Raw genomic sequence first — 23280 nt, forward strand, 5'->3', positions numbered from 1 at the left:
CGTTTGTCACACCGGTGTACTTAGAGTCAGTACTGTCAACACGCTCCCCTGTACACTAACAGTCTGTTTGCCGCTATGCGGTGCTGTGATTTGGCTGTTCCCAGCGAACCTCTCCCGGCTCGGGTCGTGCTTTTCTGAGCTCAGGGACTTATTTGGGCGGACGATGAGTGTTCTGCAGCTCCGACAGCTTTTCTGTCCTGCCCATGGCTCCGTACCTGCAGTGCTGCAGAGAAAAAGCGCCCCTTCCCCCACTCTGCATTATGACAAATCAAGGCAGGCAGGCAGCTGTGCCATTAGCACATCACAGCACAGTGAGTCTTCCGCGGGAGAACAAGCTCACACAGCTATACAACACACCGCTGCGGACTCGGACGAAATATTGCACGTATGTGGCACGTAATGTCAGCAACCTAAAGTTAATCAGGGGACTGGCCGTGGGGGTTAAGTAGCGTGAGTCTGTAGTCACGTAGGAAACAAGAATCTATAGGCACATCAGTGAAAGTGGGGGAACTTATAGTTCTCGTAGTGACTAATTGGCCCTATGCTGATAGTCACGGTGGTATGTTGAACGGTCAAATTGGGTGTTGGTAATTTTGCAAATAACTTAAACTATCTTCTGTGTTCATTAATTGTGTTGATCATTCAGTTGCGTGCGGTAAGAACTGTTTTCTCTCAGCACGCTCCTACCAGACACCTGTGTCATTTATCACTTAATTAGGTGACGTGACCCATCACCTTCAAGTCACCGCCCCCTGTGACGTCACATACCGAAACACAAAGTATCTCAATTAAGCTTTCATAAAAAAATAACCAAAAAAAACCCACATGGCTCCAACAGTTCTCATTATTCCGCTGGAGAAGCGCTTCTTGCTTCTCTTGTTTGTGCGTCAAAACTGTGGACGTTTATCCATGTAATGACTGCACGTGCACAAGTGATCACATCCTGCCCTACTTCTGAAACAAGGTTATATGGTCTCTCGCCATGGAAATTGAATTTCTCTGTGATTACGAGGGACAAACAATAAACCAAAAGACAACAGGATTTACTTTTGGGAGAAAAGGAAACTCTTCTCTGTTAACCCTCTTTAAGAGTTAAGGGTCGCTGTCCACAACGTCGGATGGAGGAACACCGATCTCTTGAGTAACAATCCATCATGTGTGTGATTGGCACACTTCAGTATTGCAACAGAAACATCCCTTTCTTTTTCCTATGGCTAATCTCTCTCTGCACAACCGTGTTTTATTGATACAATAAACTTAATATTATATATATCACACAAACTCAGTGTTTTTCAACTTATTGGTGTCTTTGTTTTTTACAATACTGCAAATGTCTTTTGTTCTATATGACTATGTCTTTTTCTCTAATACTTGTAGGGGCAAATCATTTGTCAGTAGCTGGATACAACAGAGGATTTCATTTCACTTTACACGTGAAAATAACAATGCAGCCAATGATCTTTATGGATCACTACATGCCATTGTCATCCTGGAATAAGAGACCACAGATTGCTATGAGACAAAAACAGTGAGAGCTAGCAGACAAAGGGTTAAAATAAGTAAGGTAATAGGGTGGGCTGTGTTTTCCCTGACACAGTCAGCTCCTCCTTAACTGGTTCTGTGAATGGGCCAGTGAGGCAGTAGGGTATGAATGGCGGAGGGATCCACTGGTATTGCCATGTATGGGAGCCGCCAGCTCTCAATTACTCACTCCCACTCCCTAAAGGGCCGTCTGCAATGCAGCTGTCCTGTGAGCCTGTGCTTCGCCATGCCCTACTTTATCCTGTCAATGCTCAAGCACTGCAGCAATCGCTCCCCCGCCACACACACACACACACACACACACACACACACACACACACACACACACACACACACACACACACACACACACACACACACACACACACACACACACACACACACACACACACACACACATACTTACAGGCAATACATACTCATTACATTCTGGTGAACATGCCTAAAGTAGGTCTTCTGACTCACAGACTTAATTTGAATGATGGAAATTTGCCAAACTTGCAGCATCTTTTGTTTTATGTAGAAGACATCTATGATGCTGATCTACAAAAGCGTTTTTACTGTAAGGGGAAAGTGTTCCTATTGGCTGATTGTAACATAAGCAAGATGAGACAATGAGGCTACCCTTTGAATATGACGTGGTATATCATTTGCACATCTCAAAATGACAGATTACAAAGTGAAAGTGACAATCAGTTTCTCTCTTGTAATACCAAGTTGGGCTGGATGATATGTTACCACCCAGTCTGAAGGTCCGTCCAGTGCAGCTTAGCAGGCTCACGAAACTCAGGTCAAACTGTGAAACTGGACAGGGCTGATCAAATATGAATCAAGATTCTGTTGCTGTATGGTCTCACATACAGTGTTTTCAAAAAACACATTTTAGTGTATTGTTTAGCTGAAATTTGAAAAAGTTTGTGATGCAACTGAACCACCATTGTTTTCCTGCTTCAAAACGGACCACGCATCACGGTTTTGTTGCTCTGACCGGTTGTAGGTCTGTCAAATTGTTGCTTAGTCTTAGTCTTAGTAGACATTTTGCTTAGTCTTTAAGTTAGGGCTGGTTTTTAAAAAAATCCATCTTCTAATTCAAATCCATGAATGATCTGATATTGATTCACAAAATCTTGAGATCAGTCTTTAACCCTGTGAGACCTGCTGATGATCTGGGCACATCACATCTTAAAAGGCTGTAGCAGGCTTAGTTTTCAAGCTACAGTGAATATATTATATCACATAAAACAAAACGACCTAAGGCATCCATTGGTACCAATCATGTCATGCTGGCTCATCAGGAAAGGAACTCTAACGCTTAAAAAAACACTAACTAAAAAAAGTTAGGTTAAATTTTGGCGAGGGAAAAACTGGCATGGATATTTACAGAATGTATGGGTTTAGGTTTATACCGTCCCTGCACTGCACCCCCTGCACAAGAGAAAGCACTTTACTTATTTATACTCACAGACTGTGGAGATTGTAGAGTTGGCCTTTATTGTGTTAACTGCTGTAGTGTGTTCATGTTAAATAAAAATGTACATTAATGTAACGGCTTTGGGTTAAATTCTTACTGTAAACATTAATATTTGAATAATGCACCAGGTTACAGGGTTCATTGTACAATTAACAGCATTTGCATATCCCTTATCAAATCCATACTGAATCAAATCAGAAATCTAAACCATTTGCATAAATGAGTGGCGATACCAAGCTCTACATTCAGTACAGTTTACTCAGATTCATTCATTCGGACAACATCATTTTGTAAAACAATAACATGGTATGATCATGAGACAGCAATACAGTACCAATAAAAGTTGATCAATGGAAATATTGAAATACCGTCCAGCCCTTTTACCAACAAAGGTTCTGGAGGTTCTTACTAAACATACTGTGCAGTAGCAGCTCAGTCAATGACAATACAACAACCTTTTGGCCGAGGATCAAAGAACCAGCATGTTTTATGGCTAGAAACACAGGATTTTATATTAAAGTCATTATTCTCTTGTTAAATGTGACAACATTAAGACCAAAATTCAGCCCAAGCTGAATATCTGTGCATCAGAACTATTTAACAACAGTGAAAATATGATTATTGATGATCTTTTGGGCAGTTCCCTTATTACATTTCAAAATATCCTGCAGACTTGTTTGTCTCCAGGGTGAGCTAATGCATGTGAATGTGTAAGATGCGACAAACTGGTTCAAAGCTAGAGAGAGAACTTTTAATGCATGATGGTCCTGCAGATCAGTAATCAAAATTAGCCAAATCAATAAGGGCGATTTGGAGAGCCAGAAAGAAGAATATGGATTCACATAAAGAAGTACTTAGTAAAGAAAACTGAGAGGAAAAAAATGACAGATAGAAGGAGTCAAAGCAAGAGACTTAAGAGACTTACCATCCAGCGAGAGCCAGTCGTGCTGAGATGATGGCAGTGAAGGAAGAGCGCGGGCCTTGTACTCAAACACCACAGAGTTGGAGATGATCTGGTTACTGACAGCCACCTGCAGCGTCACCAGACCTGTGTCATGAGCTGGAGAGGGAGATGATAATGAGAACTCAGTACATGTAAAGTATGTAGGTCATGTAGACAGCATAGTACGTTTGGATATTCCAAAAAAGGTATTTTTCTGAATATTGATGTGGGATACAACAGATTATTTAAGTTTTAAAAGCATTCATTGGACATGTATACAGCGTATTGGGAATACGTGTCTCAAGATGTTACCATTTTGCAATAAACACTTAACACCATGCATTTTTTGGGCTTAGGAGGTAGTCCACTAATAAGAAGATCGGCAGTTTGAACCGTGGCTCCTCTAGTCGGCATGTAGTGTATACATGTGTATATGAATGGGTGAATGTGCCATGTACTATAAATCGCTTTGAGAAGTCAAATTAGAAAGGCGCTACATAAATGCAAGTCCGTTTACCTCAGTTTGCTTCAGTTATTGACTGTTTACGGCTTACGGTCAGCTCTATGCATTGCCTTTGTTGTTGTACACAAAGAGCTTATGCCCAAAAAAAAAACACACCTAGTTTTAAATGAAAGACTTTGATATCAACAGGTTTTTCGATATGCACAAACATCGCAACACCAACCTTTTCAAAAAGGTGGTTGAAAAACTTAAACAAGTATGCTGTGTTTGCCACTGGTGAAAAAATTCAGAAGAAAGCACGTCTGCACGTAAACAATGATATTAGTGAACTATTTATTTTCATTAGACAATTTCATTGTAACCAGATGAGTAAGAATATTGTCTTTTTCAGAAAAAGGGGAAAAATCTAAATATTTTGGGTGTGGATATGCAGTCAGTGTCATTATTATGTAATGAGATTTGACTGGCTCAATTTTCCATGAAACTACTGTCATTTAAATCACATGACTATATTAGAATAAAATTAACAGTATTACATTGACTGAGATAGGCGGAACAGTGGTGTTGTGGTTAACACTGTCGCCTCACAGCAAGAGCCCTTCTGTGTGAAGTTCACATGTTCTCCCCGTGTCTGCGTGGGTTTTCTCCGGGTTCTCCGGCTTCCAAAGACATGCAGGTGTTAGGTTCATTTGATGACTCTAAATTGCTGCTTGGTGTGAGTGTGAGTGAGAATTGTTGTCTGTCTCTGTTTGTCTCTATGTGCCCTGTGATAGACTGGCGTCCTGTCACGGGTGTACCCCGCCTCATGCCCAATGTAAGCTGGGATCAGCTCCAGCCCCACTGCGACCAGGATGGGGACAAGCATTTGAAGATAGATGGAAGGATGGACATTGACTGACATGATACCACAGGAGGTTTACCTGCTAGAACTGCGACTGAATAAACCTTTGACAGTTTGGCAGACATATACAGTAGTACCTTTGATACAGGACTTAAAAGAACTGTATGGGCAGCTAAACACTGGTTTACACTGTTTTTTAAGGATCTTTTCTTTACTCATTGTTAAAAAATTGACTTGGATTTCCAGTATTTTAATATATAATTATTGAGATTATTTTGAAAAGGCACTTGCTTACCTTAAAAATGATGTGTAAAAATCCACATTTAATACACAAAACATCGTGCTGATCACATTACTACATATTAACGACCTGCCATTTATAAAATTACAGTTAATGACATTCTTTTTCAAATGGTACACACAAACTAAGCAACACTACCCTCGGTACCCCCCAACCTGAAAACAACATCATAGAAAACATGTTACCGGATGTAAAATGTATTTCGGATGATAGAAATTTGCCTTTTGTTTAAAGTCAAAAAAGTGAAATGCCAGTAGTAAAGTCAGCTCCTCTGGTTTATAAATAACGTGATGGTGTAATCTCATAAAATGTCGCTTCTCTTCTTTGCTGTGTGTGTGTGTGTGTGTGTGTGTGTGTGTGTGTGTGTGTATGTGTGTGTGAGCACTCTCCTGTCTTACCTGGGCAGTAGCAGCGAAGCACCCCTGGTTGGATGAGAGATGCTGGGACGGAGATCTGGTCAAATAAGCAGCTGTAGTTGGAGCTGGCCTCTTGCCAGGGCCCAGTGATCAGCACCTTAACTCCCCCCTTAAAAAAAGGAAAAATGGGTGAAACAAACTCATAACACAACTGCCAAGTCAGGTATAAGTAGCCCTGCTTATATTATTTGTTGTTACTCTGCCATCTAGCGTGTAGAGATAAGAATGACACTGAAAAACAGAAAACAAATCTGATACTGATCTCTGCTGCCACCATGTGGATACTCCACATCATTTCGCAAAACTAATTGCTCTAAAAAAAACAACTCATATTTTTCTGCCCTCCAGAGGTCATGGAAGGGTATTACTGCTGACAACATAATTGTACTGAAAAGACATTGCTATGCATTATCACTGAGTGATAGACAGGGGGAATTTGATGCACAATATATTGGTCTACATATTTTTGGTAAAATATTTCAGTACAAAATCTTAAGAAGACTGCAGCCATTCTTATCTGCTTGCTTGGGTCTCTTATTTGTTTTATGTTACATTCATATTTCAAACATTTAGCTGATGCTAAATACTATTATCAATACTATTACAATTTCTCCAAAGACAAAACAGCATGCCATTATGCTTATACACTTTCTCTACTACCTCCAAGTGACCTGTTGTATATTTCTACAAATTCAAAACCCTGGCTTAAAGTGAAACTTCGGTGTAAAATCATTCCAGGGTCTTTTTAGGCAAATTGGGTCATCAAATGAGACATCGAGACAATTTTTTGTGTGAACGATTAATGCAGATTTTCCAGGGGAGATGTTACCAGTCTGCATTGGCTAACACGGATAGGCACGGGGCGGCAAGTTGGACGCATTAAAACGTCTGTTTTAACCACTTAGAAATAACACCAAACCTCTACAGTAGCATGATAAGCGTCCCTACGCATTAACCAAAGCATCAACAATGTAGTATGTGAAAATGGAGTGTATTAAAAGAGTGTTTTGAAATACTTATCTACTGGTCCCGGTACTAGCTGCTCCATTCAAGTCCATTACCAAATACAGGGAGCCCATTGATAATTTATTCCAGCAAAACAAATAAACATTGTGGTTTGTGGCACACACGGTAATCCCTCTGCCTAGGCATCTCGATCGGCGTCTCAATGTCCAGATTCAAAACAATAAGTCACTGGTTTATCAGAGCACAGTCATCGTACCACAATGGCAGCCTATGAAAAGTTTCTGGGTTGTAAGCTTTCATATTTTTCTTTTTCGCAGCTGGGAAAGATACAAACACAAACTATTCTGTCTCTCTTCACTTCAAGTTGCAGTTTAGTCGGCTTTACCGGGCCTGCACTCACTGTGCGTCTTCTGGCAACACACACCCCCTGACCCCTGAGGTCTGCATAATGTTCCGGTGCTGCAGGGAAAGCTGTGTGGGACATTTCACCAAACTGACACAAACCACAACGTTTACGTGTTTTGCTGGAACAAACCATCAGTGGGCTCCTTCCTTTTGGATTGTATTTGGTAATGGACTTGAATGGAGCAGCTGGTACCGGGGCCAGTAGCTAATTCTTTCAAAACACTCTTTTAATAAACTAGGTTTTCACAAACTACGTTGTTGGTGCTTCGGTTAATGTGTAGGAAGTCTTATCATGCTACTGCAGAGGTTTGGTGTTATTTGGAGCAGTATTAGTGGTTAAAAAAAGACGTTTTTAATGCGTCCAGCTCGCCGTCCCAAACTAATCCGTGTTAGCCGAGGCAGACTGCTAAGGTCTCTTCGGAAAATCTACGTTAATCGTTTATATGTAAAAATGGTCTTGATGGCTTATTTGATGACCCAATTGACCTAAAAAGACCCTGGGATGATTTTTGTATTTCACTTTGAAATCGGAAAATTAATCTCTTCAGGGAACATTTCACACATCCATGTTTCCTCCATTTTCTGAGACAATTTTAATACAATCAATAATTACCACTTTCATTTTTTTTTCTCTCTATACTCTTATATGGACCTCACTGCTTCGACTCCTGTACTCAGTCACTCCTAGATTCCACTAAAAATATTTATATTTATTATAATTATTGCTGCTGCTTATGTGAGGAATATATCTTTCATTCCCAAATCAGTTTGAGAAAATACAATAGCCATTCTTTCTGTTGGAATACAACCCCAAGGGCGTTATGATTTCATAATGAAGAAAACATGTAAAACTATGTGAATATATCCTGAATTTATGCACAAAAATGTAATAGCAAATTCAATATGATGTAATTGGTTATGTTTTCTATTATAATGACAGTCTGACAATAAAGCTATGACAGCCATGCTGTCAGTTTATAACCCTTGCAGATCCTCGATGAGCCTGGTGAACTTTCTTCTGGCAGCAGTCAGTATTCATGCACCTGACAATTTTGCCTGCTGATCTTAGATGTGCTCTGACACTGTGTTCTTTTAAAACTAAAATAAATACCTTCCTTTTCACAGCATTGTATTAAATAAACATACTGTATGTATATGTATTTTGATGTGCATGTATGCATGGATGTCTGTTTATATGCCCATTTCTGCTGTTTCATTTTGATTCTTGTCTAATCTGGTTAATATTTTATTCATTTTATAATATTATTAACTGTTAATAAAGACTGTTCACCAGATTGAATATTTGTTTTTAACCAAACCCATATAAATAAGAGGTCACAGTATGTTTTTCAGCCCTGAGTAGTCTCCTAAGGGGGCCAGTATAGTTCATCAGAAGTGCTTGTCGGATGGTTGAATAGCTTCAGAAACCCACTCCCCCGACACCTTTTTGTCAGATGAGCATGCTGTGTCTGAGCATTTCTGTTTCCAAAACAGACGATCTGACTTTCATGCCCACCTCACACTGTGATTGGCCATGTGTGCAGAGATGAGAAGGTAAGCTTTGAAGTTGTCTTTCTACCTTTCTTTTTTCCATTGTGTGTACAACAGAGAGCAACATTTTGAACGTCTTCCAGGACCGACTGTCTGAAAATTTGAGGAAGACATGTTCCTCCATCCCCAGTGGAAAATAAAGCCTAGTATAAATGACATAAATTCAAACTGAACATAGCTGCAGTTGTAGACAAAGTACAAACTATTTACTGCAACCTTTCAAGCAGTGGTCAAAGATTGATCAATCTCTGTATGCAGCAGGGCTAGTTTATTCTCAGGTCCATTGTTTTTATGCCTCTGCATCAGTGAAGCATGGAAATAGTTTTTTGACTTGTTTATATATATATTAGCTAAAACTTTACCATCTGCCTTGTAATTTTTCTGTCTATAAATGAATGTATTAACACTTTTGTTGTCAGTAATGTTAAACTTCATACATTTAGATCACTCTTAAATAGGGACAATCATTTTCAGTTCATAGAGATTTTTCCTGAGAAAAAGAAACAGAACAGAAGGTGATTTCCATCATTATGTAATGTATTTAATTTCCTCTTGCATCCGGAAGGTTTTGCTTTTTCTACTCCAAGAAGACACTGACCATAGATGAAAAAAGTCTGGCAGAGATCTTGCTGCCCATTAATGTATCTTAAACACTTTGCTGGAAGTGGAAATGGAGAAGGTTCCTGAACTGTTCATTTAAAACATCAAAACAACTTGAGAGTCTACAGGATATTGACAAGGACAGTTGAGTTATACCTATATATTCACCTCTGTTTTCATTTAATTTATTCAGTCATTCACATTATTTATTTAAAAAATAAGTAGTTTACAGGGCTGCTCTAGTTTGAAATGTAGATGTGTTTCACTCACCTCAGGGTAGGACCACTCTGGGGAGTAGTCAGTGACCATGAAGAGCCGGCCTGTGGCCTGAAGCATTCCCAGAGCCCCCTGGGCTACAGCTGCAGAAACCACCTCTGCTACATTCATGTAGGACAATGATCCTGGCTCTCCGGTGTTTCCCCCTGCCCCAGCCCCTCCACTCAGCGACTGGGGGCTGCAGCAGGGCTGAAGACAGAGCTCTGAGGGGCTGTAGCCAGAGCCTCTGGCCCCTCCATCTTCCTGGCCTTGCCCGGGGGCTCCACCAGCTGCGTTCTGACTATCGGAGCTGTGGGATGTGACTAGCTGGTGAGCATACAGGGCTCCTCCAGCTGACATGGTGGTTCCACTGCCATCCACTGAGATGAAGTCATTGATGAGGTCAGAGAACTGGTTACCAAAAGAGATGTCAAAGTGATCCAGACTGATTTCCATGCCTGTCCCTCCTGCTCCTCCATTACTGGCCGCTCCACCTAGGCCTTGGTGTGTTCCGACAGCGTTGTAGAGTCCCTGGACCATACTCGTGCCTTGGAGGAGAGGCTGCAGCTGCTGTTGCTGCTGGGAGCGGTTGCTGCCATCATTATTGTTGTTGCCATTATGAATTGCTTGTACTGCACCTCCGGTCCCTCCTCCACCACCATCCGAGGCCTGTTGTAGGTAGTGCTCTGCACCCTCTCCGTTTCCTGCCCCACAGGCCTGAATGTGGTCTCCTGGCTTGAGTAGATTCTCAGCTCCGTTCTCAGTGACTCCAGCCTGAGCTGAACTAACATTGCCTGGTTGCTCTAGACCAACCACCTCCTCATGCTCAGTGCCCATCCCAGGAAAGCTCCCCTGGTACTGTAGCAGCTGGAGAGAGCCAGCCTGACCGGGCCCATCTGTGGGTGAGCCTCCATTACAGTTAGCCCTGTGCTGGGTCTGGTGGGCTGGGTGGTGATGGTGGAGGTGGCCATTGCTGCCAGGGGAGTCCGTCTTCACAACTTGGAGCCCCATATAAGCTCCAGAGTCATGGGAGTTGTGCTCCATCAAATGTGTTTTCTGGCCCATGCTGGGCCTCCCCTGCTGGGCTTGGCCGGTCTGAGAAGAATCCTGGAGGAAGAAGCTGGGCGAACGATTCTGGTGTTGCATGTGAGGACTGGACATGGCCTGACCATAGCTCACTGTGGTAGCGCTAGAAGTATAGTCCTGCTTGGCATCAATAGCACTGAAATCCATCTGCTCCAGGGTGGTGCTGGGACTCAGACCCCCACCAGAAGGAAGTAGGGAGCCTGCTGAGGTCAGAGCAAGGCTGCCCTGGCCTGAACCAGCACCAGATGACACAGACACCCCGCTGCCACAGTTTACTACTGGCCCCATACCCCCCTGGTAGCCACTCTCCTTGGCAAGCTGCTGCTCAAAGGATGTGTCTTCTGTCTTGATATTCTTTACCAAAGCTGAGCTGAAAGTGTAGCCATTGTCGGACATTGGGGGGGAGCGCTGCATACTGCCGTTGGTGCAACTGCTGCCACCGGAAGAAGATGAAGCTGAGGAAGAGTTGCCCTCTGTCTTCATTGCACTGCCTCCATAGGTCTGGCCCTGTTTGGGGTTGTTCAGGAAGCAGTCAGGGTCAAAGTTCATATTGGTCTCTGGGATCTTGATGCTTCCAGCGTCCAGACTGCTGGAGAGCACCAGTTCCTCAGACACCCCAGCTGAAGACAGCATGGACAGACTGTCTCCTGTCGCGGTGGTCCCAGGTTCCCCTACTCCTCCACCGGGGAAGGCAAATTTGTGACGATCGGAGGTCACAGACAGCACCAAGCCTTGTGAGGTGGCATCTGCACCCATCAGGTGAGTGTTGGGACCCCCAGTAGGAGACATGCTGTAGACAGGGTCTCCAGTGACCTCAGACATAAAGACACTCTGAGACAGGCCAGACATGACAGAGGCCACGTGGCTCATCCCTGTCACCACGGGGCTGTCAGCCATGTCTGGATCGCTGTTGAGGCCGCTGCTGATGGACACAGGGGAGTTCTGCGTGGTGTCAGGGACCTCAACCTGGTTGGTGGATGACACCTCTGTGCTGTTCTGGTGCAGCAGGACAGGCTTGTGAACTTTGCCGTTGCGTTTCTCTCTGGCACTCCCCCCTCCGCCTCCTCCCCCAGAGCTTTTGCTTCCACCATGGGCACTGTGCTCTGTCTTCCCCTCCGACACATCGTTGTTTTGTACCTCAGAGTGAGCACTGCTGTAGCCTCCTGAGCGGGGATCCACCTTTGGGGAGATGATGCGATGTTTGGCGCTGTTGCATTTGTGGTGCACACTGCTCCCTGCACCTATATGAGGACAAACAGACAAAAAATGTTGGGGATTTGGATCGGAGAGAGGGGTACAGAAAGCCTAAGGCCCTGTTCAGACCTGATATTAACATGCGTCTAAATACAGGTGTGAATGCACCAAAGACGCATTTCGGACGAACTGAGATTTAAATGTTCAGACCACATTTGGAGGTGGTCTGGGTCGCAAATAACCACATTCTTTTAGCAGTGTGCATGTGAATATGTCCTGGCCCACATTGAAGGACCGCCTACTCAACTGACTCTGCATAGGCTGGCTTCGTCCACGACGTCTGGGCTATAGGTAGCTCTGTGTTTTTTGAGCGTTTTTTGAATTTTTAAGCATATACTTTGAAAGTATTTCTCATGTCACAGAAAGCACTGAGAGTGAATTTTGTGTTTAAGATCTGACACCTGTCTGCTCTTAATTCTGACCCTCTGAAGCTCTGTGCGCTGGAATTGCCTGGCAAAGTTGGTGGTCACTGCAACACCGACAATAACTTTACTTTTAGGTTAATAAAATATACCTGAAAATCCAAAAATACTACACACATAGCACCATTTGCCGGTGTGAAGTATGAATGTTGGCACAACACTGTAGGCAGCGTGTCATGGCGCATTTCTGTAAAAGGCTTTATAATGTATGATTTGTGTAAAATTAACTACTGAAATTTAAACATACAGACAACAACAAAAACAACTTCTTTAAAATAATTTTTTGTATGCAAACGGAAATTATGTAGGTGTCTTTTGCCCATATAGAGCAGGGAAGTGAAACGGGATCACTAGTAGTCAACTGACGTACTTAGAGCTGTCCACTTGTGATTGGATCACTGAAGACACATGCTATTGCCAGGTTTGAACAGGACCACGTACATACTACTGATAACCATATACCCAACTGAGCAATACTATTGTTCAATGAGCAGAGATAAAGATGGATGATCTGTTTTTTCCCTGGGACAATAAAACTAGTCTTTCTTTTTACAGTGAGTGAATGTATGAGACGTTTTGCATGGCTTGTTACTTTAAGTCACCAGAAGTAAAAATTAAACTGGAGGTTACCCAGAGTAATTTGTTCTAGAAATTAGTAAACCACTGCTCTACATTATTTTTCTGAGTGACAGCCTATAGTGAAATTACACAGGTGAAACTATTTGATTGGCATAGCATTGGGAACAGCTGTCTTCTTTCAGAAATGGCCCTGACACAGTTATCAGTAAACAACAATAATAAGCCAATAACCCTGAAACTCAGTTTCACTATAAATCGCAGACCATAAAGTACCTCAACCACCTTCTCTGATCTACCATATAACAAACCATATCTTTATGGCCTTTTCGTTTCTCTTGCGGAATTTTCCAGTTCTCTCTTGAGAACTAACTCCCTCCCACCCACTAGCCCTTACCCAGGGTGCCTGTGCAGAGGCAGTTGTGAGTCCGGGGAGGTGGCTTAGTTTGGTGGCTGTCCAGAATCTGTTGCACTAGCTGCTCCACTGAGAAGCCAGAGCTGCTGTTCCCATTGCTGCAAGTCCACTTGATGCCATGAACTGCCGGGAGAGAGGAGGAGACAGAGATGTCAGCCAGCCCAACAGACCACCAGCCACGCCGACCCCCCGCCCCACCCTCTGCCTGTCTGCCAGTAAACATCATGCTGCTCACTGCTCACCTCTCTAAAATGTCAAAGTTACCGTGGTACAATAGAGAAATTAATATTATTTTTTTTTTCCAGAAGCGAAACAAACAACCCCCACTGACTGGCCTCGGGTAAAACAGTAATTTCATTAGTGCAATTTAAGTGGCACTACCTTTGGTCCTATTTATGATTCCATGCTATCCATCATATCTTATTGACATACGACTAATAACTCTAAATTCCAATATATTTTCTGCTTTTCTCTTTGTTTTGTTTCCTTTGACCAGAATTTAACAGTTTTTTTCTAGTCTCTCCATACTGTAATACCTTCTGTACTTTATGCCTCTTTCTCTCCCATGACTCTTTCCACTCTGTGGCCTCCCCTCTGTGAGTGCTGATGAAGGTGAAAGCAAGCCCAATCCTTCCACGCTCCACCCTTACCCTGACCTATGACTCTGTTCTGAAAGGGGAAAGCCTTTAGGGAGAAACGCCACCTAGCTGCTGCTGAATCTGCTGCTACACCAAGGGAAAACAAAAAGGGGCTTTCTCCCGTAAAGCTCCACTCCCTGCCTCAGTCACACCTCGCTAGCAACTCCTAATACTTTTTATCGCTCCACTTACTAACCAGCCCAGCCACCACTTTTGTGAGAGAGATGATTTTGGTGGCTGAAAAGTGGTAGGAGACACCACACATTGCTGCAGTGCTCAGGCTCTCAACTGGTAAAAAAGGTAATATTCGAGAAGAGAAGCATCGAAACAAAATCAAGCCTGCCTTAATTCAAGTTCCCTCCACTTCAGTACCTCCCTTTGGTTAAATATGCAAGAGAGAAATATATATATATATATATATATATATATATATATATATATATATATATATATATATATATATATATATAAAGAGTTTTAGAAAACAGGGAGAATTTGCTCAGTGCATGTCTGTTTGCATATGAGATAAAAGGAGATGAAAACAGCGTAAGAGGGTGAGGGTAATGCAGATTAAAGACAGAGCTAGTCAAGGCAAAGTAAAAAAAGCTGGGGAACATAATTGGATGACTGTGATAGGGATCTAACTTGAAAGCTTTAAGATTCTTTGGCAGATTACAGGCTGGTCACCAGCAGATGTCAGTAGAACTGCTGTGATCAAGCTGAGATCATACGCTCCACACACAACTCACTGTGGCAGGTTATAGAATCATAAACAGGATTTCTTTTTGATCTGTTACAAAGTCAGATTTGTTCAGCCATTAATCTAGAGTGAGTGAGGTGAAAAAAAATGATTGGAAACTAAATGTGACAGGAGAGTTTCATCTAATGTCACTGTAATTACTGCACAAATAATTGTGTCTGTCTGGAGATCCCATTCGACAGTGCGGCTTGAGTCACCGCTCACCTCCTGACAGTGTGTAATGCAAATCGTACAAATGAGATGATATTTGTAATACTGACACAGAGATGATAGGGCCATAGGAATACTAAAAACACTGTCATGAATCCCCTTCTGTGACAGAGCCAGTAGGGATGCTGCCGGACAGAAGAGCACCCGTTCTGCAGATCTGACTCAGAAAGGGTGACAGAGCAAGAGTGAAAGCCTAATGCAACAGCTTACATCCACCATGTAGTGCAATCCCTATTTGTCCAAACAATCTTGTCTCCCCTCCACCCTGATCCCTCATGCCAGAATTGCCCCTTCATCGAGACGAGCGTCACCCTAGAGGCTCTGGGTTGTTGACGTACAGTTACCACAGTGTCTGCCTGTCTGCTCTTCTCACTGAGGGTTATGTTTCAAAGCAGACATGACAGGAGCAGTGCCACTAGGTTTAATCCCAGAGGCAACAACAGCAGAAGCACCAAACAGCAACCTAGTCACATCATCATCCTGATGACTGCATCCTGTCATGAGCAGCATCACACAGCCCTAATGACAAACAGTTGATCCGTAGGAAATACGCATAGCCCATCTGGTTGCCTCTGTAGCATTGGGCACTATGTGGGACAGTGGAGTACAATCGTTTACATGATGGCCAGCCCCGTCTATCTTTCCTTGGTCTGTGCTTCTCTGGCCCTGTCTGTCTAGCCTGGAGGCAGGCCCTCTGTCTGTCTGAGTGTTTGTTAAAGCCGCTCATGCGCTATCTGTCAGCAGGCTAGGGGCATAGCTGGGGAGAGTGCTGCGTGTTTATAGCATTAGACCAAAAGAGTGTATCAAGCTGGCTGCCTTGTCTATGGAACTGTAGCGTGACTGAGTAGTGATGCCACTCTCTTACCCCCCTCTTCACCCGCTTGCTCCTTCTCTTTCTCATCAAACACCGCAGGGCGTTAAGGAGGACGAGGTCAGACAAGGCCATGTTTCACAGGGCTTTGAGCTGCCGTGTGCGAGCATCCGTGCATGTGGAAGTTTTTGCGACTGAGAGCATGTGTGTGTGTGTGTGTTTTTGTCATGAGGAGACAGAATAAGCTCAATGATCAATGAAATCCAAAATGTTCCTTTTGTTGTTTTTTTGTATCATTAGAGGTGTCAAATGGTTTGCGCGCTGAAATATGGTGAAGAGAATAACAAAAGGGAAGAGCCAAGACGGAAAAGGGCAATTATATCGCAATAGATGACAATGCTCTGGAAAAATAACTACTTGACATTAAACTAAGGGTTTGTGTGCTGACAAAAATCAGCTTGTGAAAAAGGAACCATCATCATAATATAAGAATAATTTCCTAACATATGGCCACACATACCGCATATGACCTAGTGTCAAACATACTGTAGTGTACACTCCTGCAATCTTGCATTCTCCACTCAATACTAAAACTACAAATGTTGATGTACTTTTGACCATTCCTGATAAGGGGAAATGGAAATCTGTCTTGCTACTTTATTCATATAACCTCTGAGGAATCGAGGATAGTTCTGTTGTATACAAAAAAGGTTGATACTACACTGCACACATACAACATTCTTGTGCAATGCAAAAAACAAACCTACTAATAGATGCGGGTCCCGTTTTCTAAGATATAGGTCAGTCTGGTAATAAATGCACTGTATGTTAAGAGCTAATTTATAATTTAAGATTGAATAATGCATTGATAATACAGCATGACTTCACCGCGAGTCTTAGTTTCCTACATCGTAATGGGGGTTGCTATCTCCCATGACCACTAGATGGCAATGTTGCTCCATCACTGAGCTTGTGTTGACATGCTGGATGTTCCAGGAAAAAGAGAGAGGGATAGAGAGGAGAAGAAAGATAGAAAGCAAAGGGACTGAAAGCAGGAGAGGTATTTTTTGCTCTTTATGTGGCCCCCTCATGTAGCCTGGCAGCTAGAAGGCATCCCACACTCCTTTGTCCCCCTTTGTCCCAACAACTCCCAAAGTTAATGACTCTACGCATTACTGCAAATGGTGCTTGGTTTTCTGCATTAAGCCACAAATCTAATGAATACAGTAGGCTGTTGTTAAGTTGTTCAGTGGCTGTCCTGAGGTAAAGCTTTATGTTAAAATATGTCCTAAAACTATAGCAAGCAGAGCAGTGAGGAGGATAGCAATATAGCCAAGTCCTCAGTGATGATGGTCTGGACTGCCTTGTCAGTATGCAGCCAGCATGTGTGTGTGCTTGTAAAGCTGCTGACACATTCCTCTTTACCTGGCCACATCTCCAATAATTGGCCATCGGAATATCAGTCACGGGCCTGCTGGCCACTGCCAGACATGCCCGAATCACAGTGTGGTTGTTAAAGGCATCTTAACAGCTGTCTGAAAGATTGTCAATGCCCCACAAGGTCCCTATTTAGCTATTATCATCATCAGACGAAGCCTGACTTTTTCCAAAACATTGCCTCAATCTTAAGAGGTCTAGAGACTCATAAAAACACATAGTGCACCTCACAGAACATTAGTAGAGCTGATAACAACAGGAATCAATCCACTGAGGTGGGAGAGAGACAGAGAAAGGGGTGGAGGGGGATTTCTGGTGAGTCAGACATTCTTGCTCCCACGCACTAACATGAATCAATAACCAGCTTGCTGCCCTCCTCTGCCTCAACTTCCTTCCTGGGCCAGAGAGGAGGCACACTCTCAGCCTGGCCAGAGTGGTGCCAGAGGTCTAGGGGAAGAGCTGAACTTTGACCCTAAACTATCAGACGGTTCCAGGAAGAGCACACAATCATATAACAGCGTAGGAACACTGGCCGAAGATGCTCCCTGACTGATGTGCTGAGGGCACTTAGTGTACCAGCTATCAGCAAATAGGACTTGACATTACATCCCCAGACAATAACAACAACCACTATGTTTCGTCTTCCCATGCACGTAGATAAATAAAAACTATGAATTCTTTTTTTGGATGAGTCAACAACTGTTTGTATTAAAGGTTAAGAACAAAAGTTGAGACTGGGGTGAATGCATAGTTCTGAATAGGATTATTCAAATACTCACACATGGGCTTGAGCTGGCCAATCAGCTCCTCCTTTGTCCATTTGGCCCACTCCTTCTTGTCTGTGTTGATGGAGCACAGGATCGGACCACATGGTTTCCCACAATCCTCAATGGCTGGAACATTCAAATAGTGGACGAGCACAATATCAGGGTTCTGTGGAGCACATGGAGAGGGAGTAAGGGGAGGTTAGACAAGATGACTTTATGGATAGTCTGTTTAAGAGCATGGTTTCTTGAAGATTTAAATGCAAAGAGTGGTACCGACACATCAGCCCCCTTTCACACATGCACTGCAAACCTGAAATGATCTAGACATTACCCGGCGGCAGTATGTGAGAACACAAATGAGGCTGAAGAAGAAGGGTGATTTACATGAAAACAGCAAAGAAATGTCCAACTAGAGAGACAATGGAACTTCTGTCGACGCCAAAATCATCAGACAAATTCTAGGAACAGCAAGAGAGTTGGATGTTTATGACCAAATTACTAAATAGCTACGTGACCACAGTGTAATCCACTTCCTGCCTCCTGCACACTCTGCTAAGGCACCATCCTCACCTAAGTATTTCCAGTAAGTGAGAAGACTTAGACTTAGACTTAGACTTCTCTTTATTGATCCCTTTGGGATGACTCCCGCAAGGAAATTGAGTTTCCAGCAGCTTACAAAAAACACAAGGAAGGTATAAAAAAATACAGTATAAGGTAACCAATAAACTCTTAGCTAAATAAATACAGAAAAAACAATAAACAGTAAACAATAAACTCTATATGAAGTAGATGTAAGAATACAGGTAAAATAAAATTCACAGAAAATGAAATCAGATGTTGAGATGTTAAATGTAGAGAAAATGTATAAGGTAAAATAGAATAGAATGTGTCTGACACAGACAATCCCCTGTTGTGTGTTATATGTGTGAAAGTAAAACTTCAGACAGTGTCCTTTCGTCAGACATTATCCAGAGTTCATATGCAAAAACAGCTAAAAATACTGTGGCCTAACTATGAGAGCTTTTTATGTGGAGCATGCCAGCTAGACAGTGAAAAATAAAATGTTGCTGAACTATTTACACTGGATGGTAACCCTCACACACACGCACACACACACACACACACACACACACACACACACACACACACACACACACACACACACACACACACACACACACACACACACACACACACACACACTCTCCAAGAACAGAAGAGTAAATGCACAACCCAAGACACAACCAGGGACCAGAACAAATCTGGGATCAGAAATCTGCAATAATCTCACTCATTATGTGACTTATCTGTAACGCCAAATGTGTCTGTGCATCGATGTGTATACTAGTGTGTGTCACTTGCGTGTGTATTTGTATGTGCATATGTGCGATAATTGCAATGTGTGCTCATGTAACACACTTATGGCATTTTGTCAAGTCCTCCCACATGGCGAGTTGATGCCCTCAATTAACTCTGCCTGTATTTACCAAGTCAAAACTCAACAATTTGCCGCCTGCAAATTGTTCCCAGGTTACCTCGGCAAATTCCCTAAATTGACAGCTTATGAATAATAGGTGGCATGTAAAGGAATGTTGTGCTGGTGTGAAAAAGACCAATACACTTCTGTAATCATTAAGAGCTTTGATTACAGAGCATAGCAAAGAGCTCACACCAGGAATGTTCCCTTTTTCCGTCCTTATCACTTCCAATTTATTATAAACATCGGGGTGCCCACACATACTCAACACACAAATACAGTACAATATCCCCACGCTGTTACATTGGAAAAAAAAGGAAAGCTGCACTGATCGTGACTGACCTGCAGGCAGCCAAATATAAACAGGTAGACAGTATATGGAAGAAACATTACCATCAGATGTACGAAAACAAGTTAAAAGGACACATGCACTTGCAGCAAAATAAGACGCAAAAATCGACAAACCAACAAAGACCTTGATAGAGAAAAATGCCGTGACAACATGTGTGTGTGTGCAGTTTGAAGCTTCATCAGTACTAAGTGGCAAATAAATCAGGACACTGCTACTGTAGGTCTGTTCTCCCTCTCAGTGTGTACCATTAATCTATGACTGCACCCCCTCCCCCTCTCGCCTTCTCCCCTTTCATCAGACAGGGGTGTGGTTGGGGGTAAACGGATCCAGAGAAACAATCACTTCTTAGAAAAAATAAAAAAAACATCCCAAATTTACCAACAGTTACCACAATGTGTTTGTGCAGCCACAGCTCTAGCAGTGGTACAGCAAGAAATCGTATGTAAAGCAGTCTCAGGTGGACAGATGACCGCCTTCCAACGCTTCCACCAGGAGCTGTAGCTGGACATTGCAATGTGTTATCTCACTGTTTTTCCTTGTCTCCTGTCATTGGTAGGGACACTCGGCGATGACTGCTGCCCTGTTTGGATGGAGATGGCACAGTGTGGCGTGTAATGCTCCCAGATGGCATCACCAGCTGTGTAAATAGCTAAGAGATGCCCTCAATCTTTACTTGGAATGAGAGCGCCAAATGTGGACAGCTTCATTATGATCATACATAAACGTATGTGGATGTATGGGAGTGCAGGCAGGAGTGAATATGCATGCACAGGCACACAGCTCACGCATAATTGTGTGCAGACACACAAGCACAGACACACACACACACACACACACACAGACGGACTGAGCAGGGACAAACTCATTAGAATACTGTAAGACACATACTCACAAGGGTTAGCTTCACACAATCATACACGTGGATACGCACAATCTCCTCCTTCCAACACCCACGCTCCCAGCTGTTTCCTACCTTTATACACATAGCCACATAAATATGACCACACACACACCTACACACACACTAAACAGAAAGGAAGAGACCATGTGGCAGCCTTAGAGCTCACCCAAACACAAGCAATCTTTGTCGCTGTGCTTTACTATTAGGAATCTGCCCTCTGCCTGTCTGTCTGGAACTTTCACTCTTTTTCCTAATCTTTTTTTCCTTCTTTCTCTCTCCTTACTTTACAACACATTTAACAGTTCTCTCCCAACTCAGGACCCACCTCCACTCTGAGAGGAAAACAACACAATGAAAATGTAAAGCATCACATAAATCTATCAGGATGGTAATTTAATTTAGTTTCCTGCTGGCTGCTTTCTTTTTCCACAGTGTAATATCAGGAGTTTGATTTCTCCAGGAGTTAGAGGGGAAAATGGCAGAGGGGGAACTTTTCGCCTGGATTTGATTTTCCAGAGAATGAGATCTCATTAAGTTATTGATTAATTGTGTAATGCAGTCTTTTGGTTGGGTTTTCACTTGTTTCCCATGCGAGTCTCAGGGCAGCTTTCCAGCCTCACTTCCGCAGTGAAATGGAAGACTGGGATACAGTTGCAGGAGCCTGTGGTGCACAGGTGGGTGTGGATGTGAAGCTATTTGTATCTCCATGTATATGTGTTTGCATGATACAGTAGTACACGTAGCCTAAGCCTATGAATACATTCATGTCAGCATGTTGACCATATCGTACACATGCGTGCCAACCGTTCCCATGATGAAGCTTCTTAAAGCATGAATGTATCATGTATATGAAAAATTTAGCATGTCTCCAGCCAGCATTTTGATGTTGCTGTGTTGTGTTAATGTTTACTGCGCCTCCCTAGAACAGATGGATAGATGTTGAGCTAATTACTAGCAGAGTCTTGGGGAGTCAGCCATGGGGGCGGAAGGCCTGCTGAGTGGGTGGTGGAGCGCCTTCCTACCCCTCCTTTTATCACTCTCTCTCTCACAAACAAACACACATGCATCAGCATACAAAGGCATGTGCATAAACAAAAGAACACAAGCATGCACGCGCACACATACACAGTTCATGAGCCACACATGAAAAGTTGGTTTAGAATCACACACACACACACAAACAAGTGCGATGTGCAGGATATCGCCATCGCAACCGAAGGATAAAGGTGCTGTTGTAGCCAGGCAACAGGTTTCTCTGGCACCCACGCATTTAGAGGCAGCCAGGGCTCCTACGATCTCTCAGTGACTGCCTACCTCGTCCTGAAGTCATACACCCCGCTCTACTCCAAAAGACAAGGAGGTGGGAGAGAGCGAGAGATTCATCTAATGGAGCTGAAGACACAGACGGAGTTAGATGTCAGTGGAGACAGCTACAATGACCTTCTTCTTTGTGCTGAATGTGAGGCATTGAATGCTGAGCTGCAGCTGAGATATAACTAATTGAGACTTGAGTACAAAACACATCTATGGGAATCTGGTTTGCATGGTCAAGTAATGTTGGCTGTCTTGTTAAGTCTCTGTGACCCTTCCACTCTTGAACACTTCCATGTAGCCACCACTCCGACAGCCAACCATAGCTCATTAAGAGACAGAGAGCAAGGGAAAGAGACCAAGTTTCAGAGAGACAGAGACAGAAAGAAGAATGAGAGTAACAGCTCTTGTATTGTCAGGCAGGCAGCTCTGCTCCATGACTGTACTCTACCATAGTAGGCCTCGCTTTCACAACCCGTGCACAGGAGCGATAAGAACACCATTAACATGAAAGGATCTTAATTGAGAGGGGATGCTTCATGCAACAAGGATGAGCCTGGGAGTGCAGAGGAAACCTTGTTCCTCTCTGATAAAATAACCCACACCCAGGAATGGGGGCTTCAAAGCCTGTCATATTGAAGGAAAGAGCAGAGTAGACAGGGGCTCAGGTATGGGAAAAAGTCCCCCCTTTCCCATTTTACTCTGAGGAAGGAATGGGGAGAATAAGCAAAGGAGGAAAGGAATGAGACCGTCCTTCAAGGGAGAATTGAACTAGCAGGCTACAGGGATATCCATTTCAATACAAAATATCATAAAAGCAGGAACAGTCAATTGTTTTGTCACAAACATTCAGCATCAAGGCATAAATACAAGGGGGGAAGTGCATGTGTTGGTGTATTTGTTTGTGGATGTATCAGCGCCTTTATTTATTTGCGTCTGCCTACATTGAATTATAAATAGCGTGTGAATGAGTGTCTAGAGGCAGATTTCTGTATGTTGGCTGGCGTACGTACATCAGTATGCATGCAGAATGAGTGCAATGAGCTGTGAGTGTGAGACTGAGTGGATCTGTTATTTTGTCTGCATATTCATGCTGTCTGTGTTTGCAA

The 23280-nt window shown here is 43.1% G+C and overlaps 1 protein-coding gene across 1 annotated transcript in view; it reads right to left on the reverse strand.

Moving 5' to 3' along the window:
* camta1a (calmodulin binding transcription activator 1a) overlaps nucleotides 1-23280 on the reverse strand; it is a gene marked incomplete at both ends in the record, with an annotated part of 289669 nt that overhangs the window by 17916 nt on the left and 248473 nt on the right. Inside the window, 5 exon segments of the mRNA XM_083920379.1 lie at nucleotides 3939-4073; nucleotides 5960-6086; nucleotides 9770-12081; nucleotides 13490-13630; nucleotides 18143-18296. Of these exon segments, the coding sequence (XP_083776505.1) occupies nucleotides 3939-4073; nucleotides 5960-6086; nucleotides 9770-12081; nucleotides 13490-13630; nucleotides 18143-18296 (2869 nt within the window).

This window comes from Echiichthys vipera, assembly GCF_963691815.1.
Source record: "Echiichthys vipera genome assembly, chromosome: 9".
NCBI classification, from domain to species: domain Eukaryota; kingdom Metazoa; phylum Chordata; class Actinopteri; order Perciformes; family Trachinidae; genus Echiichthys; species Echiichthys vipera.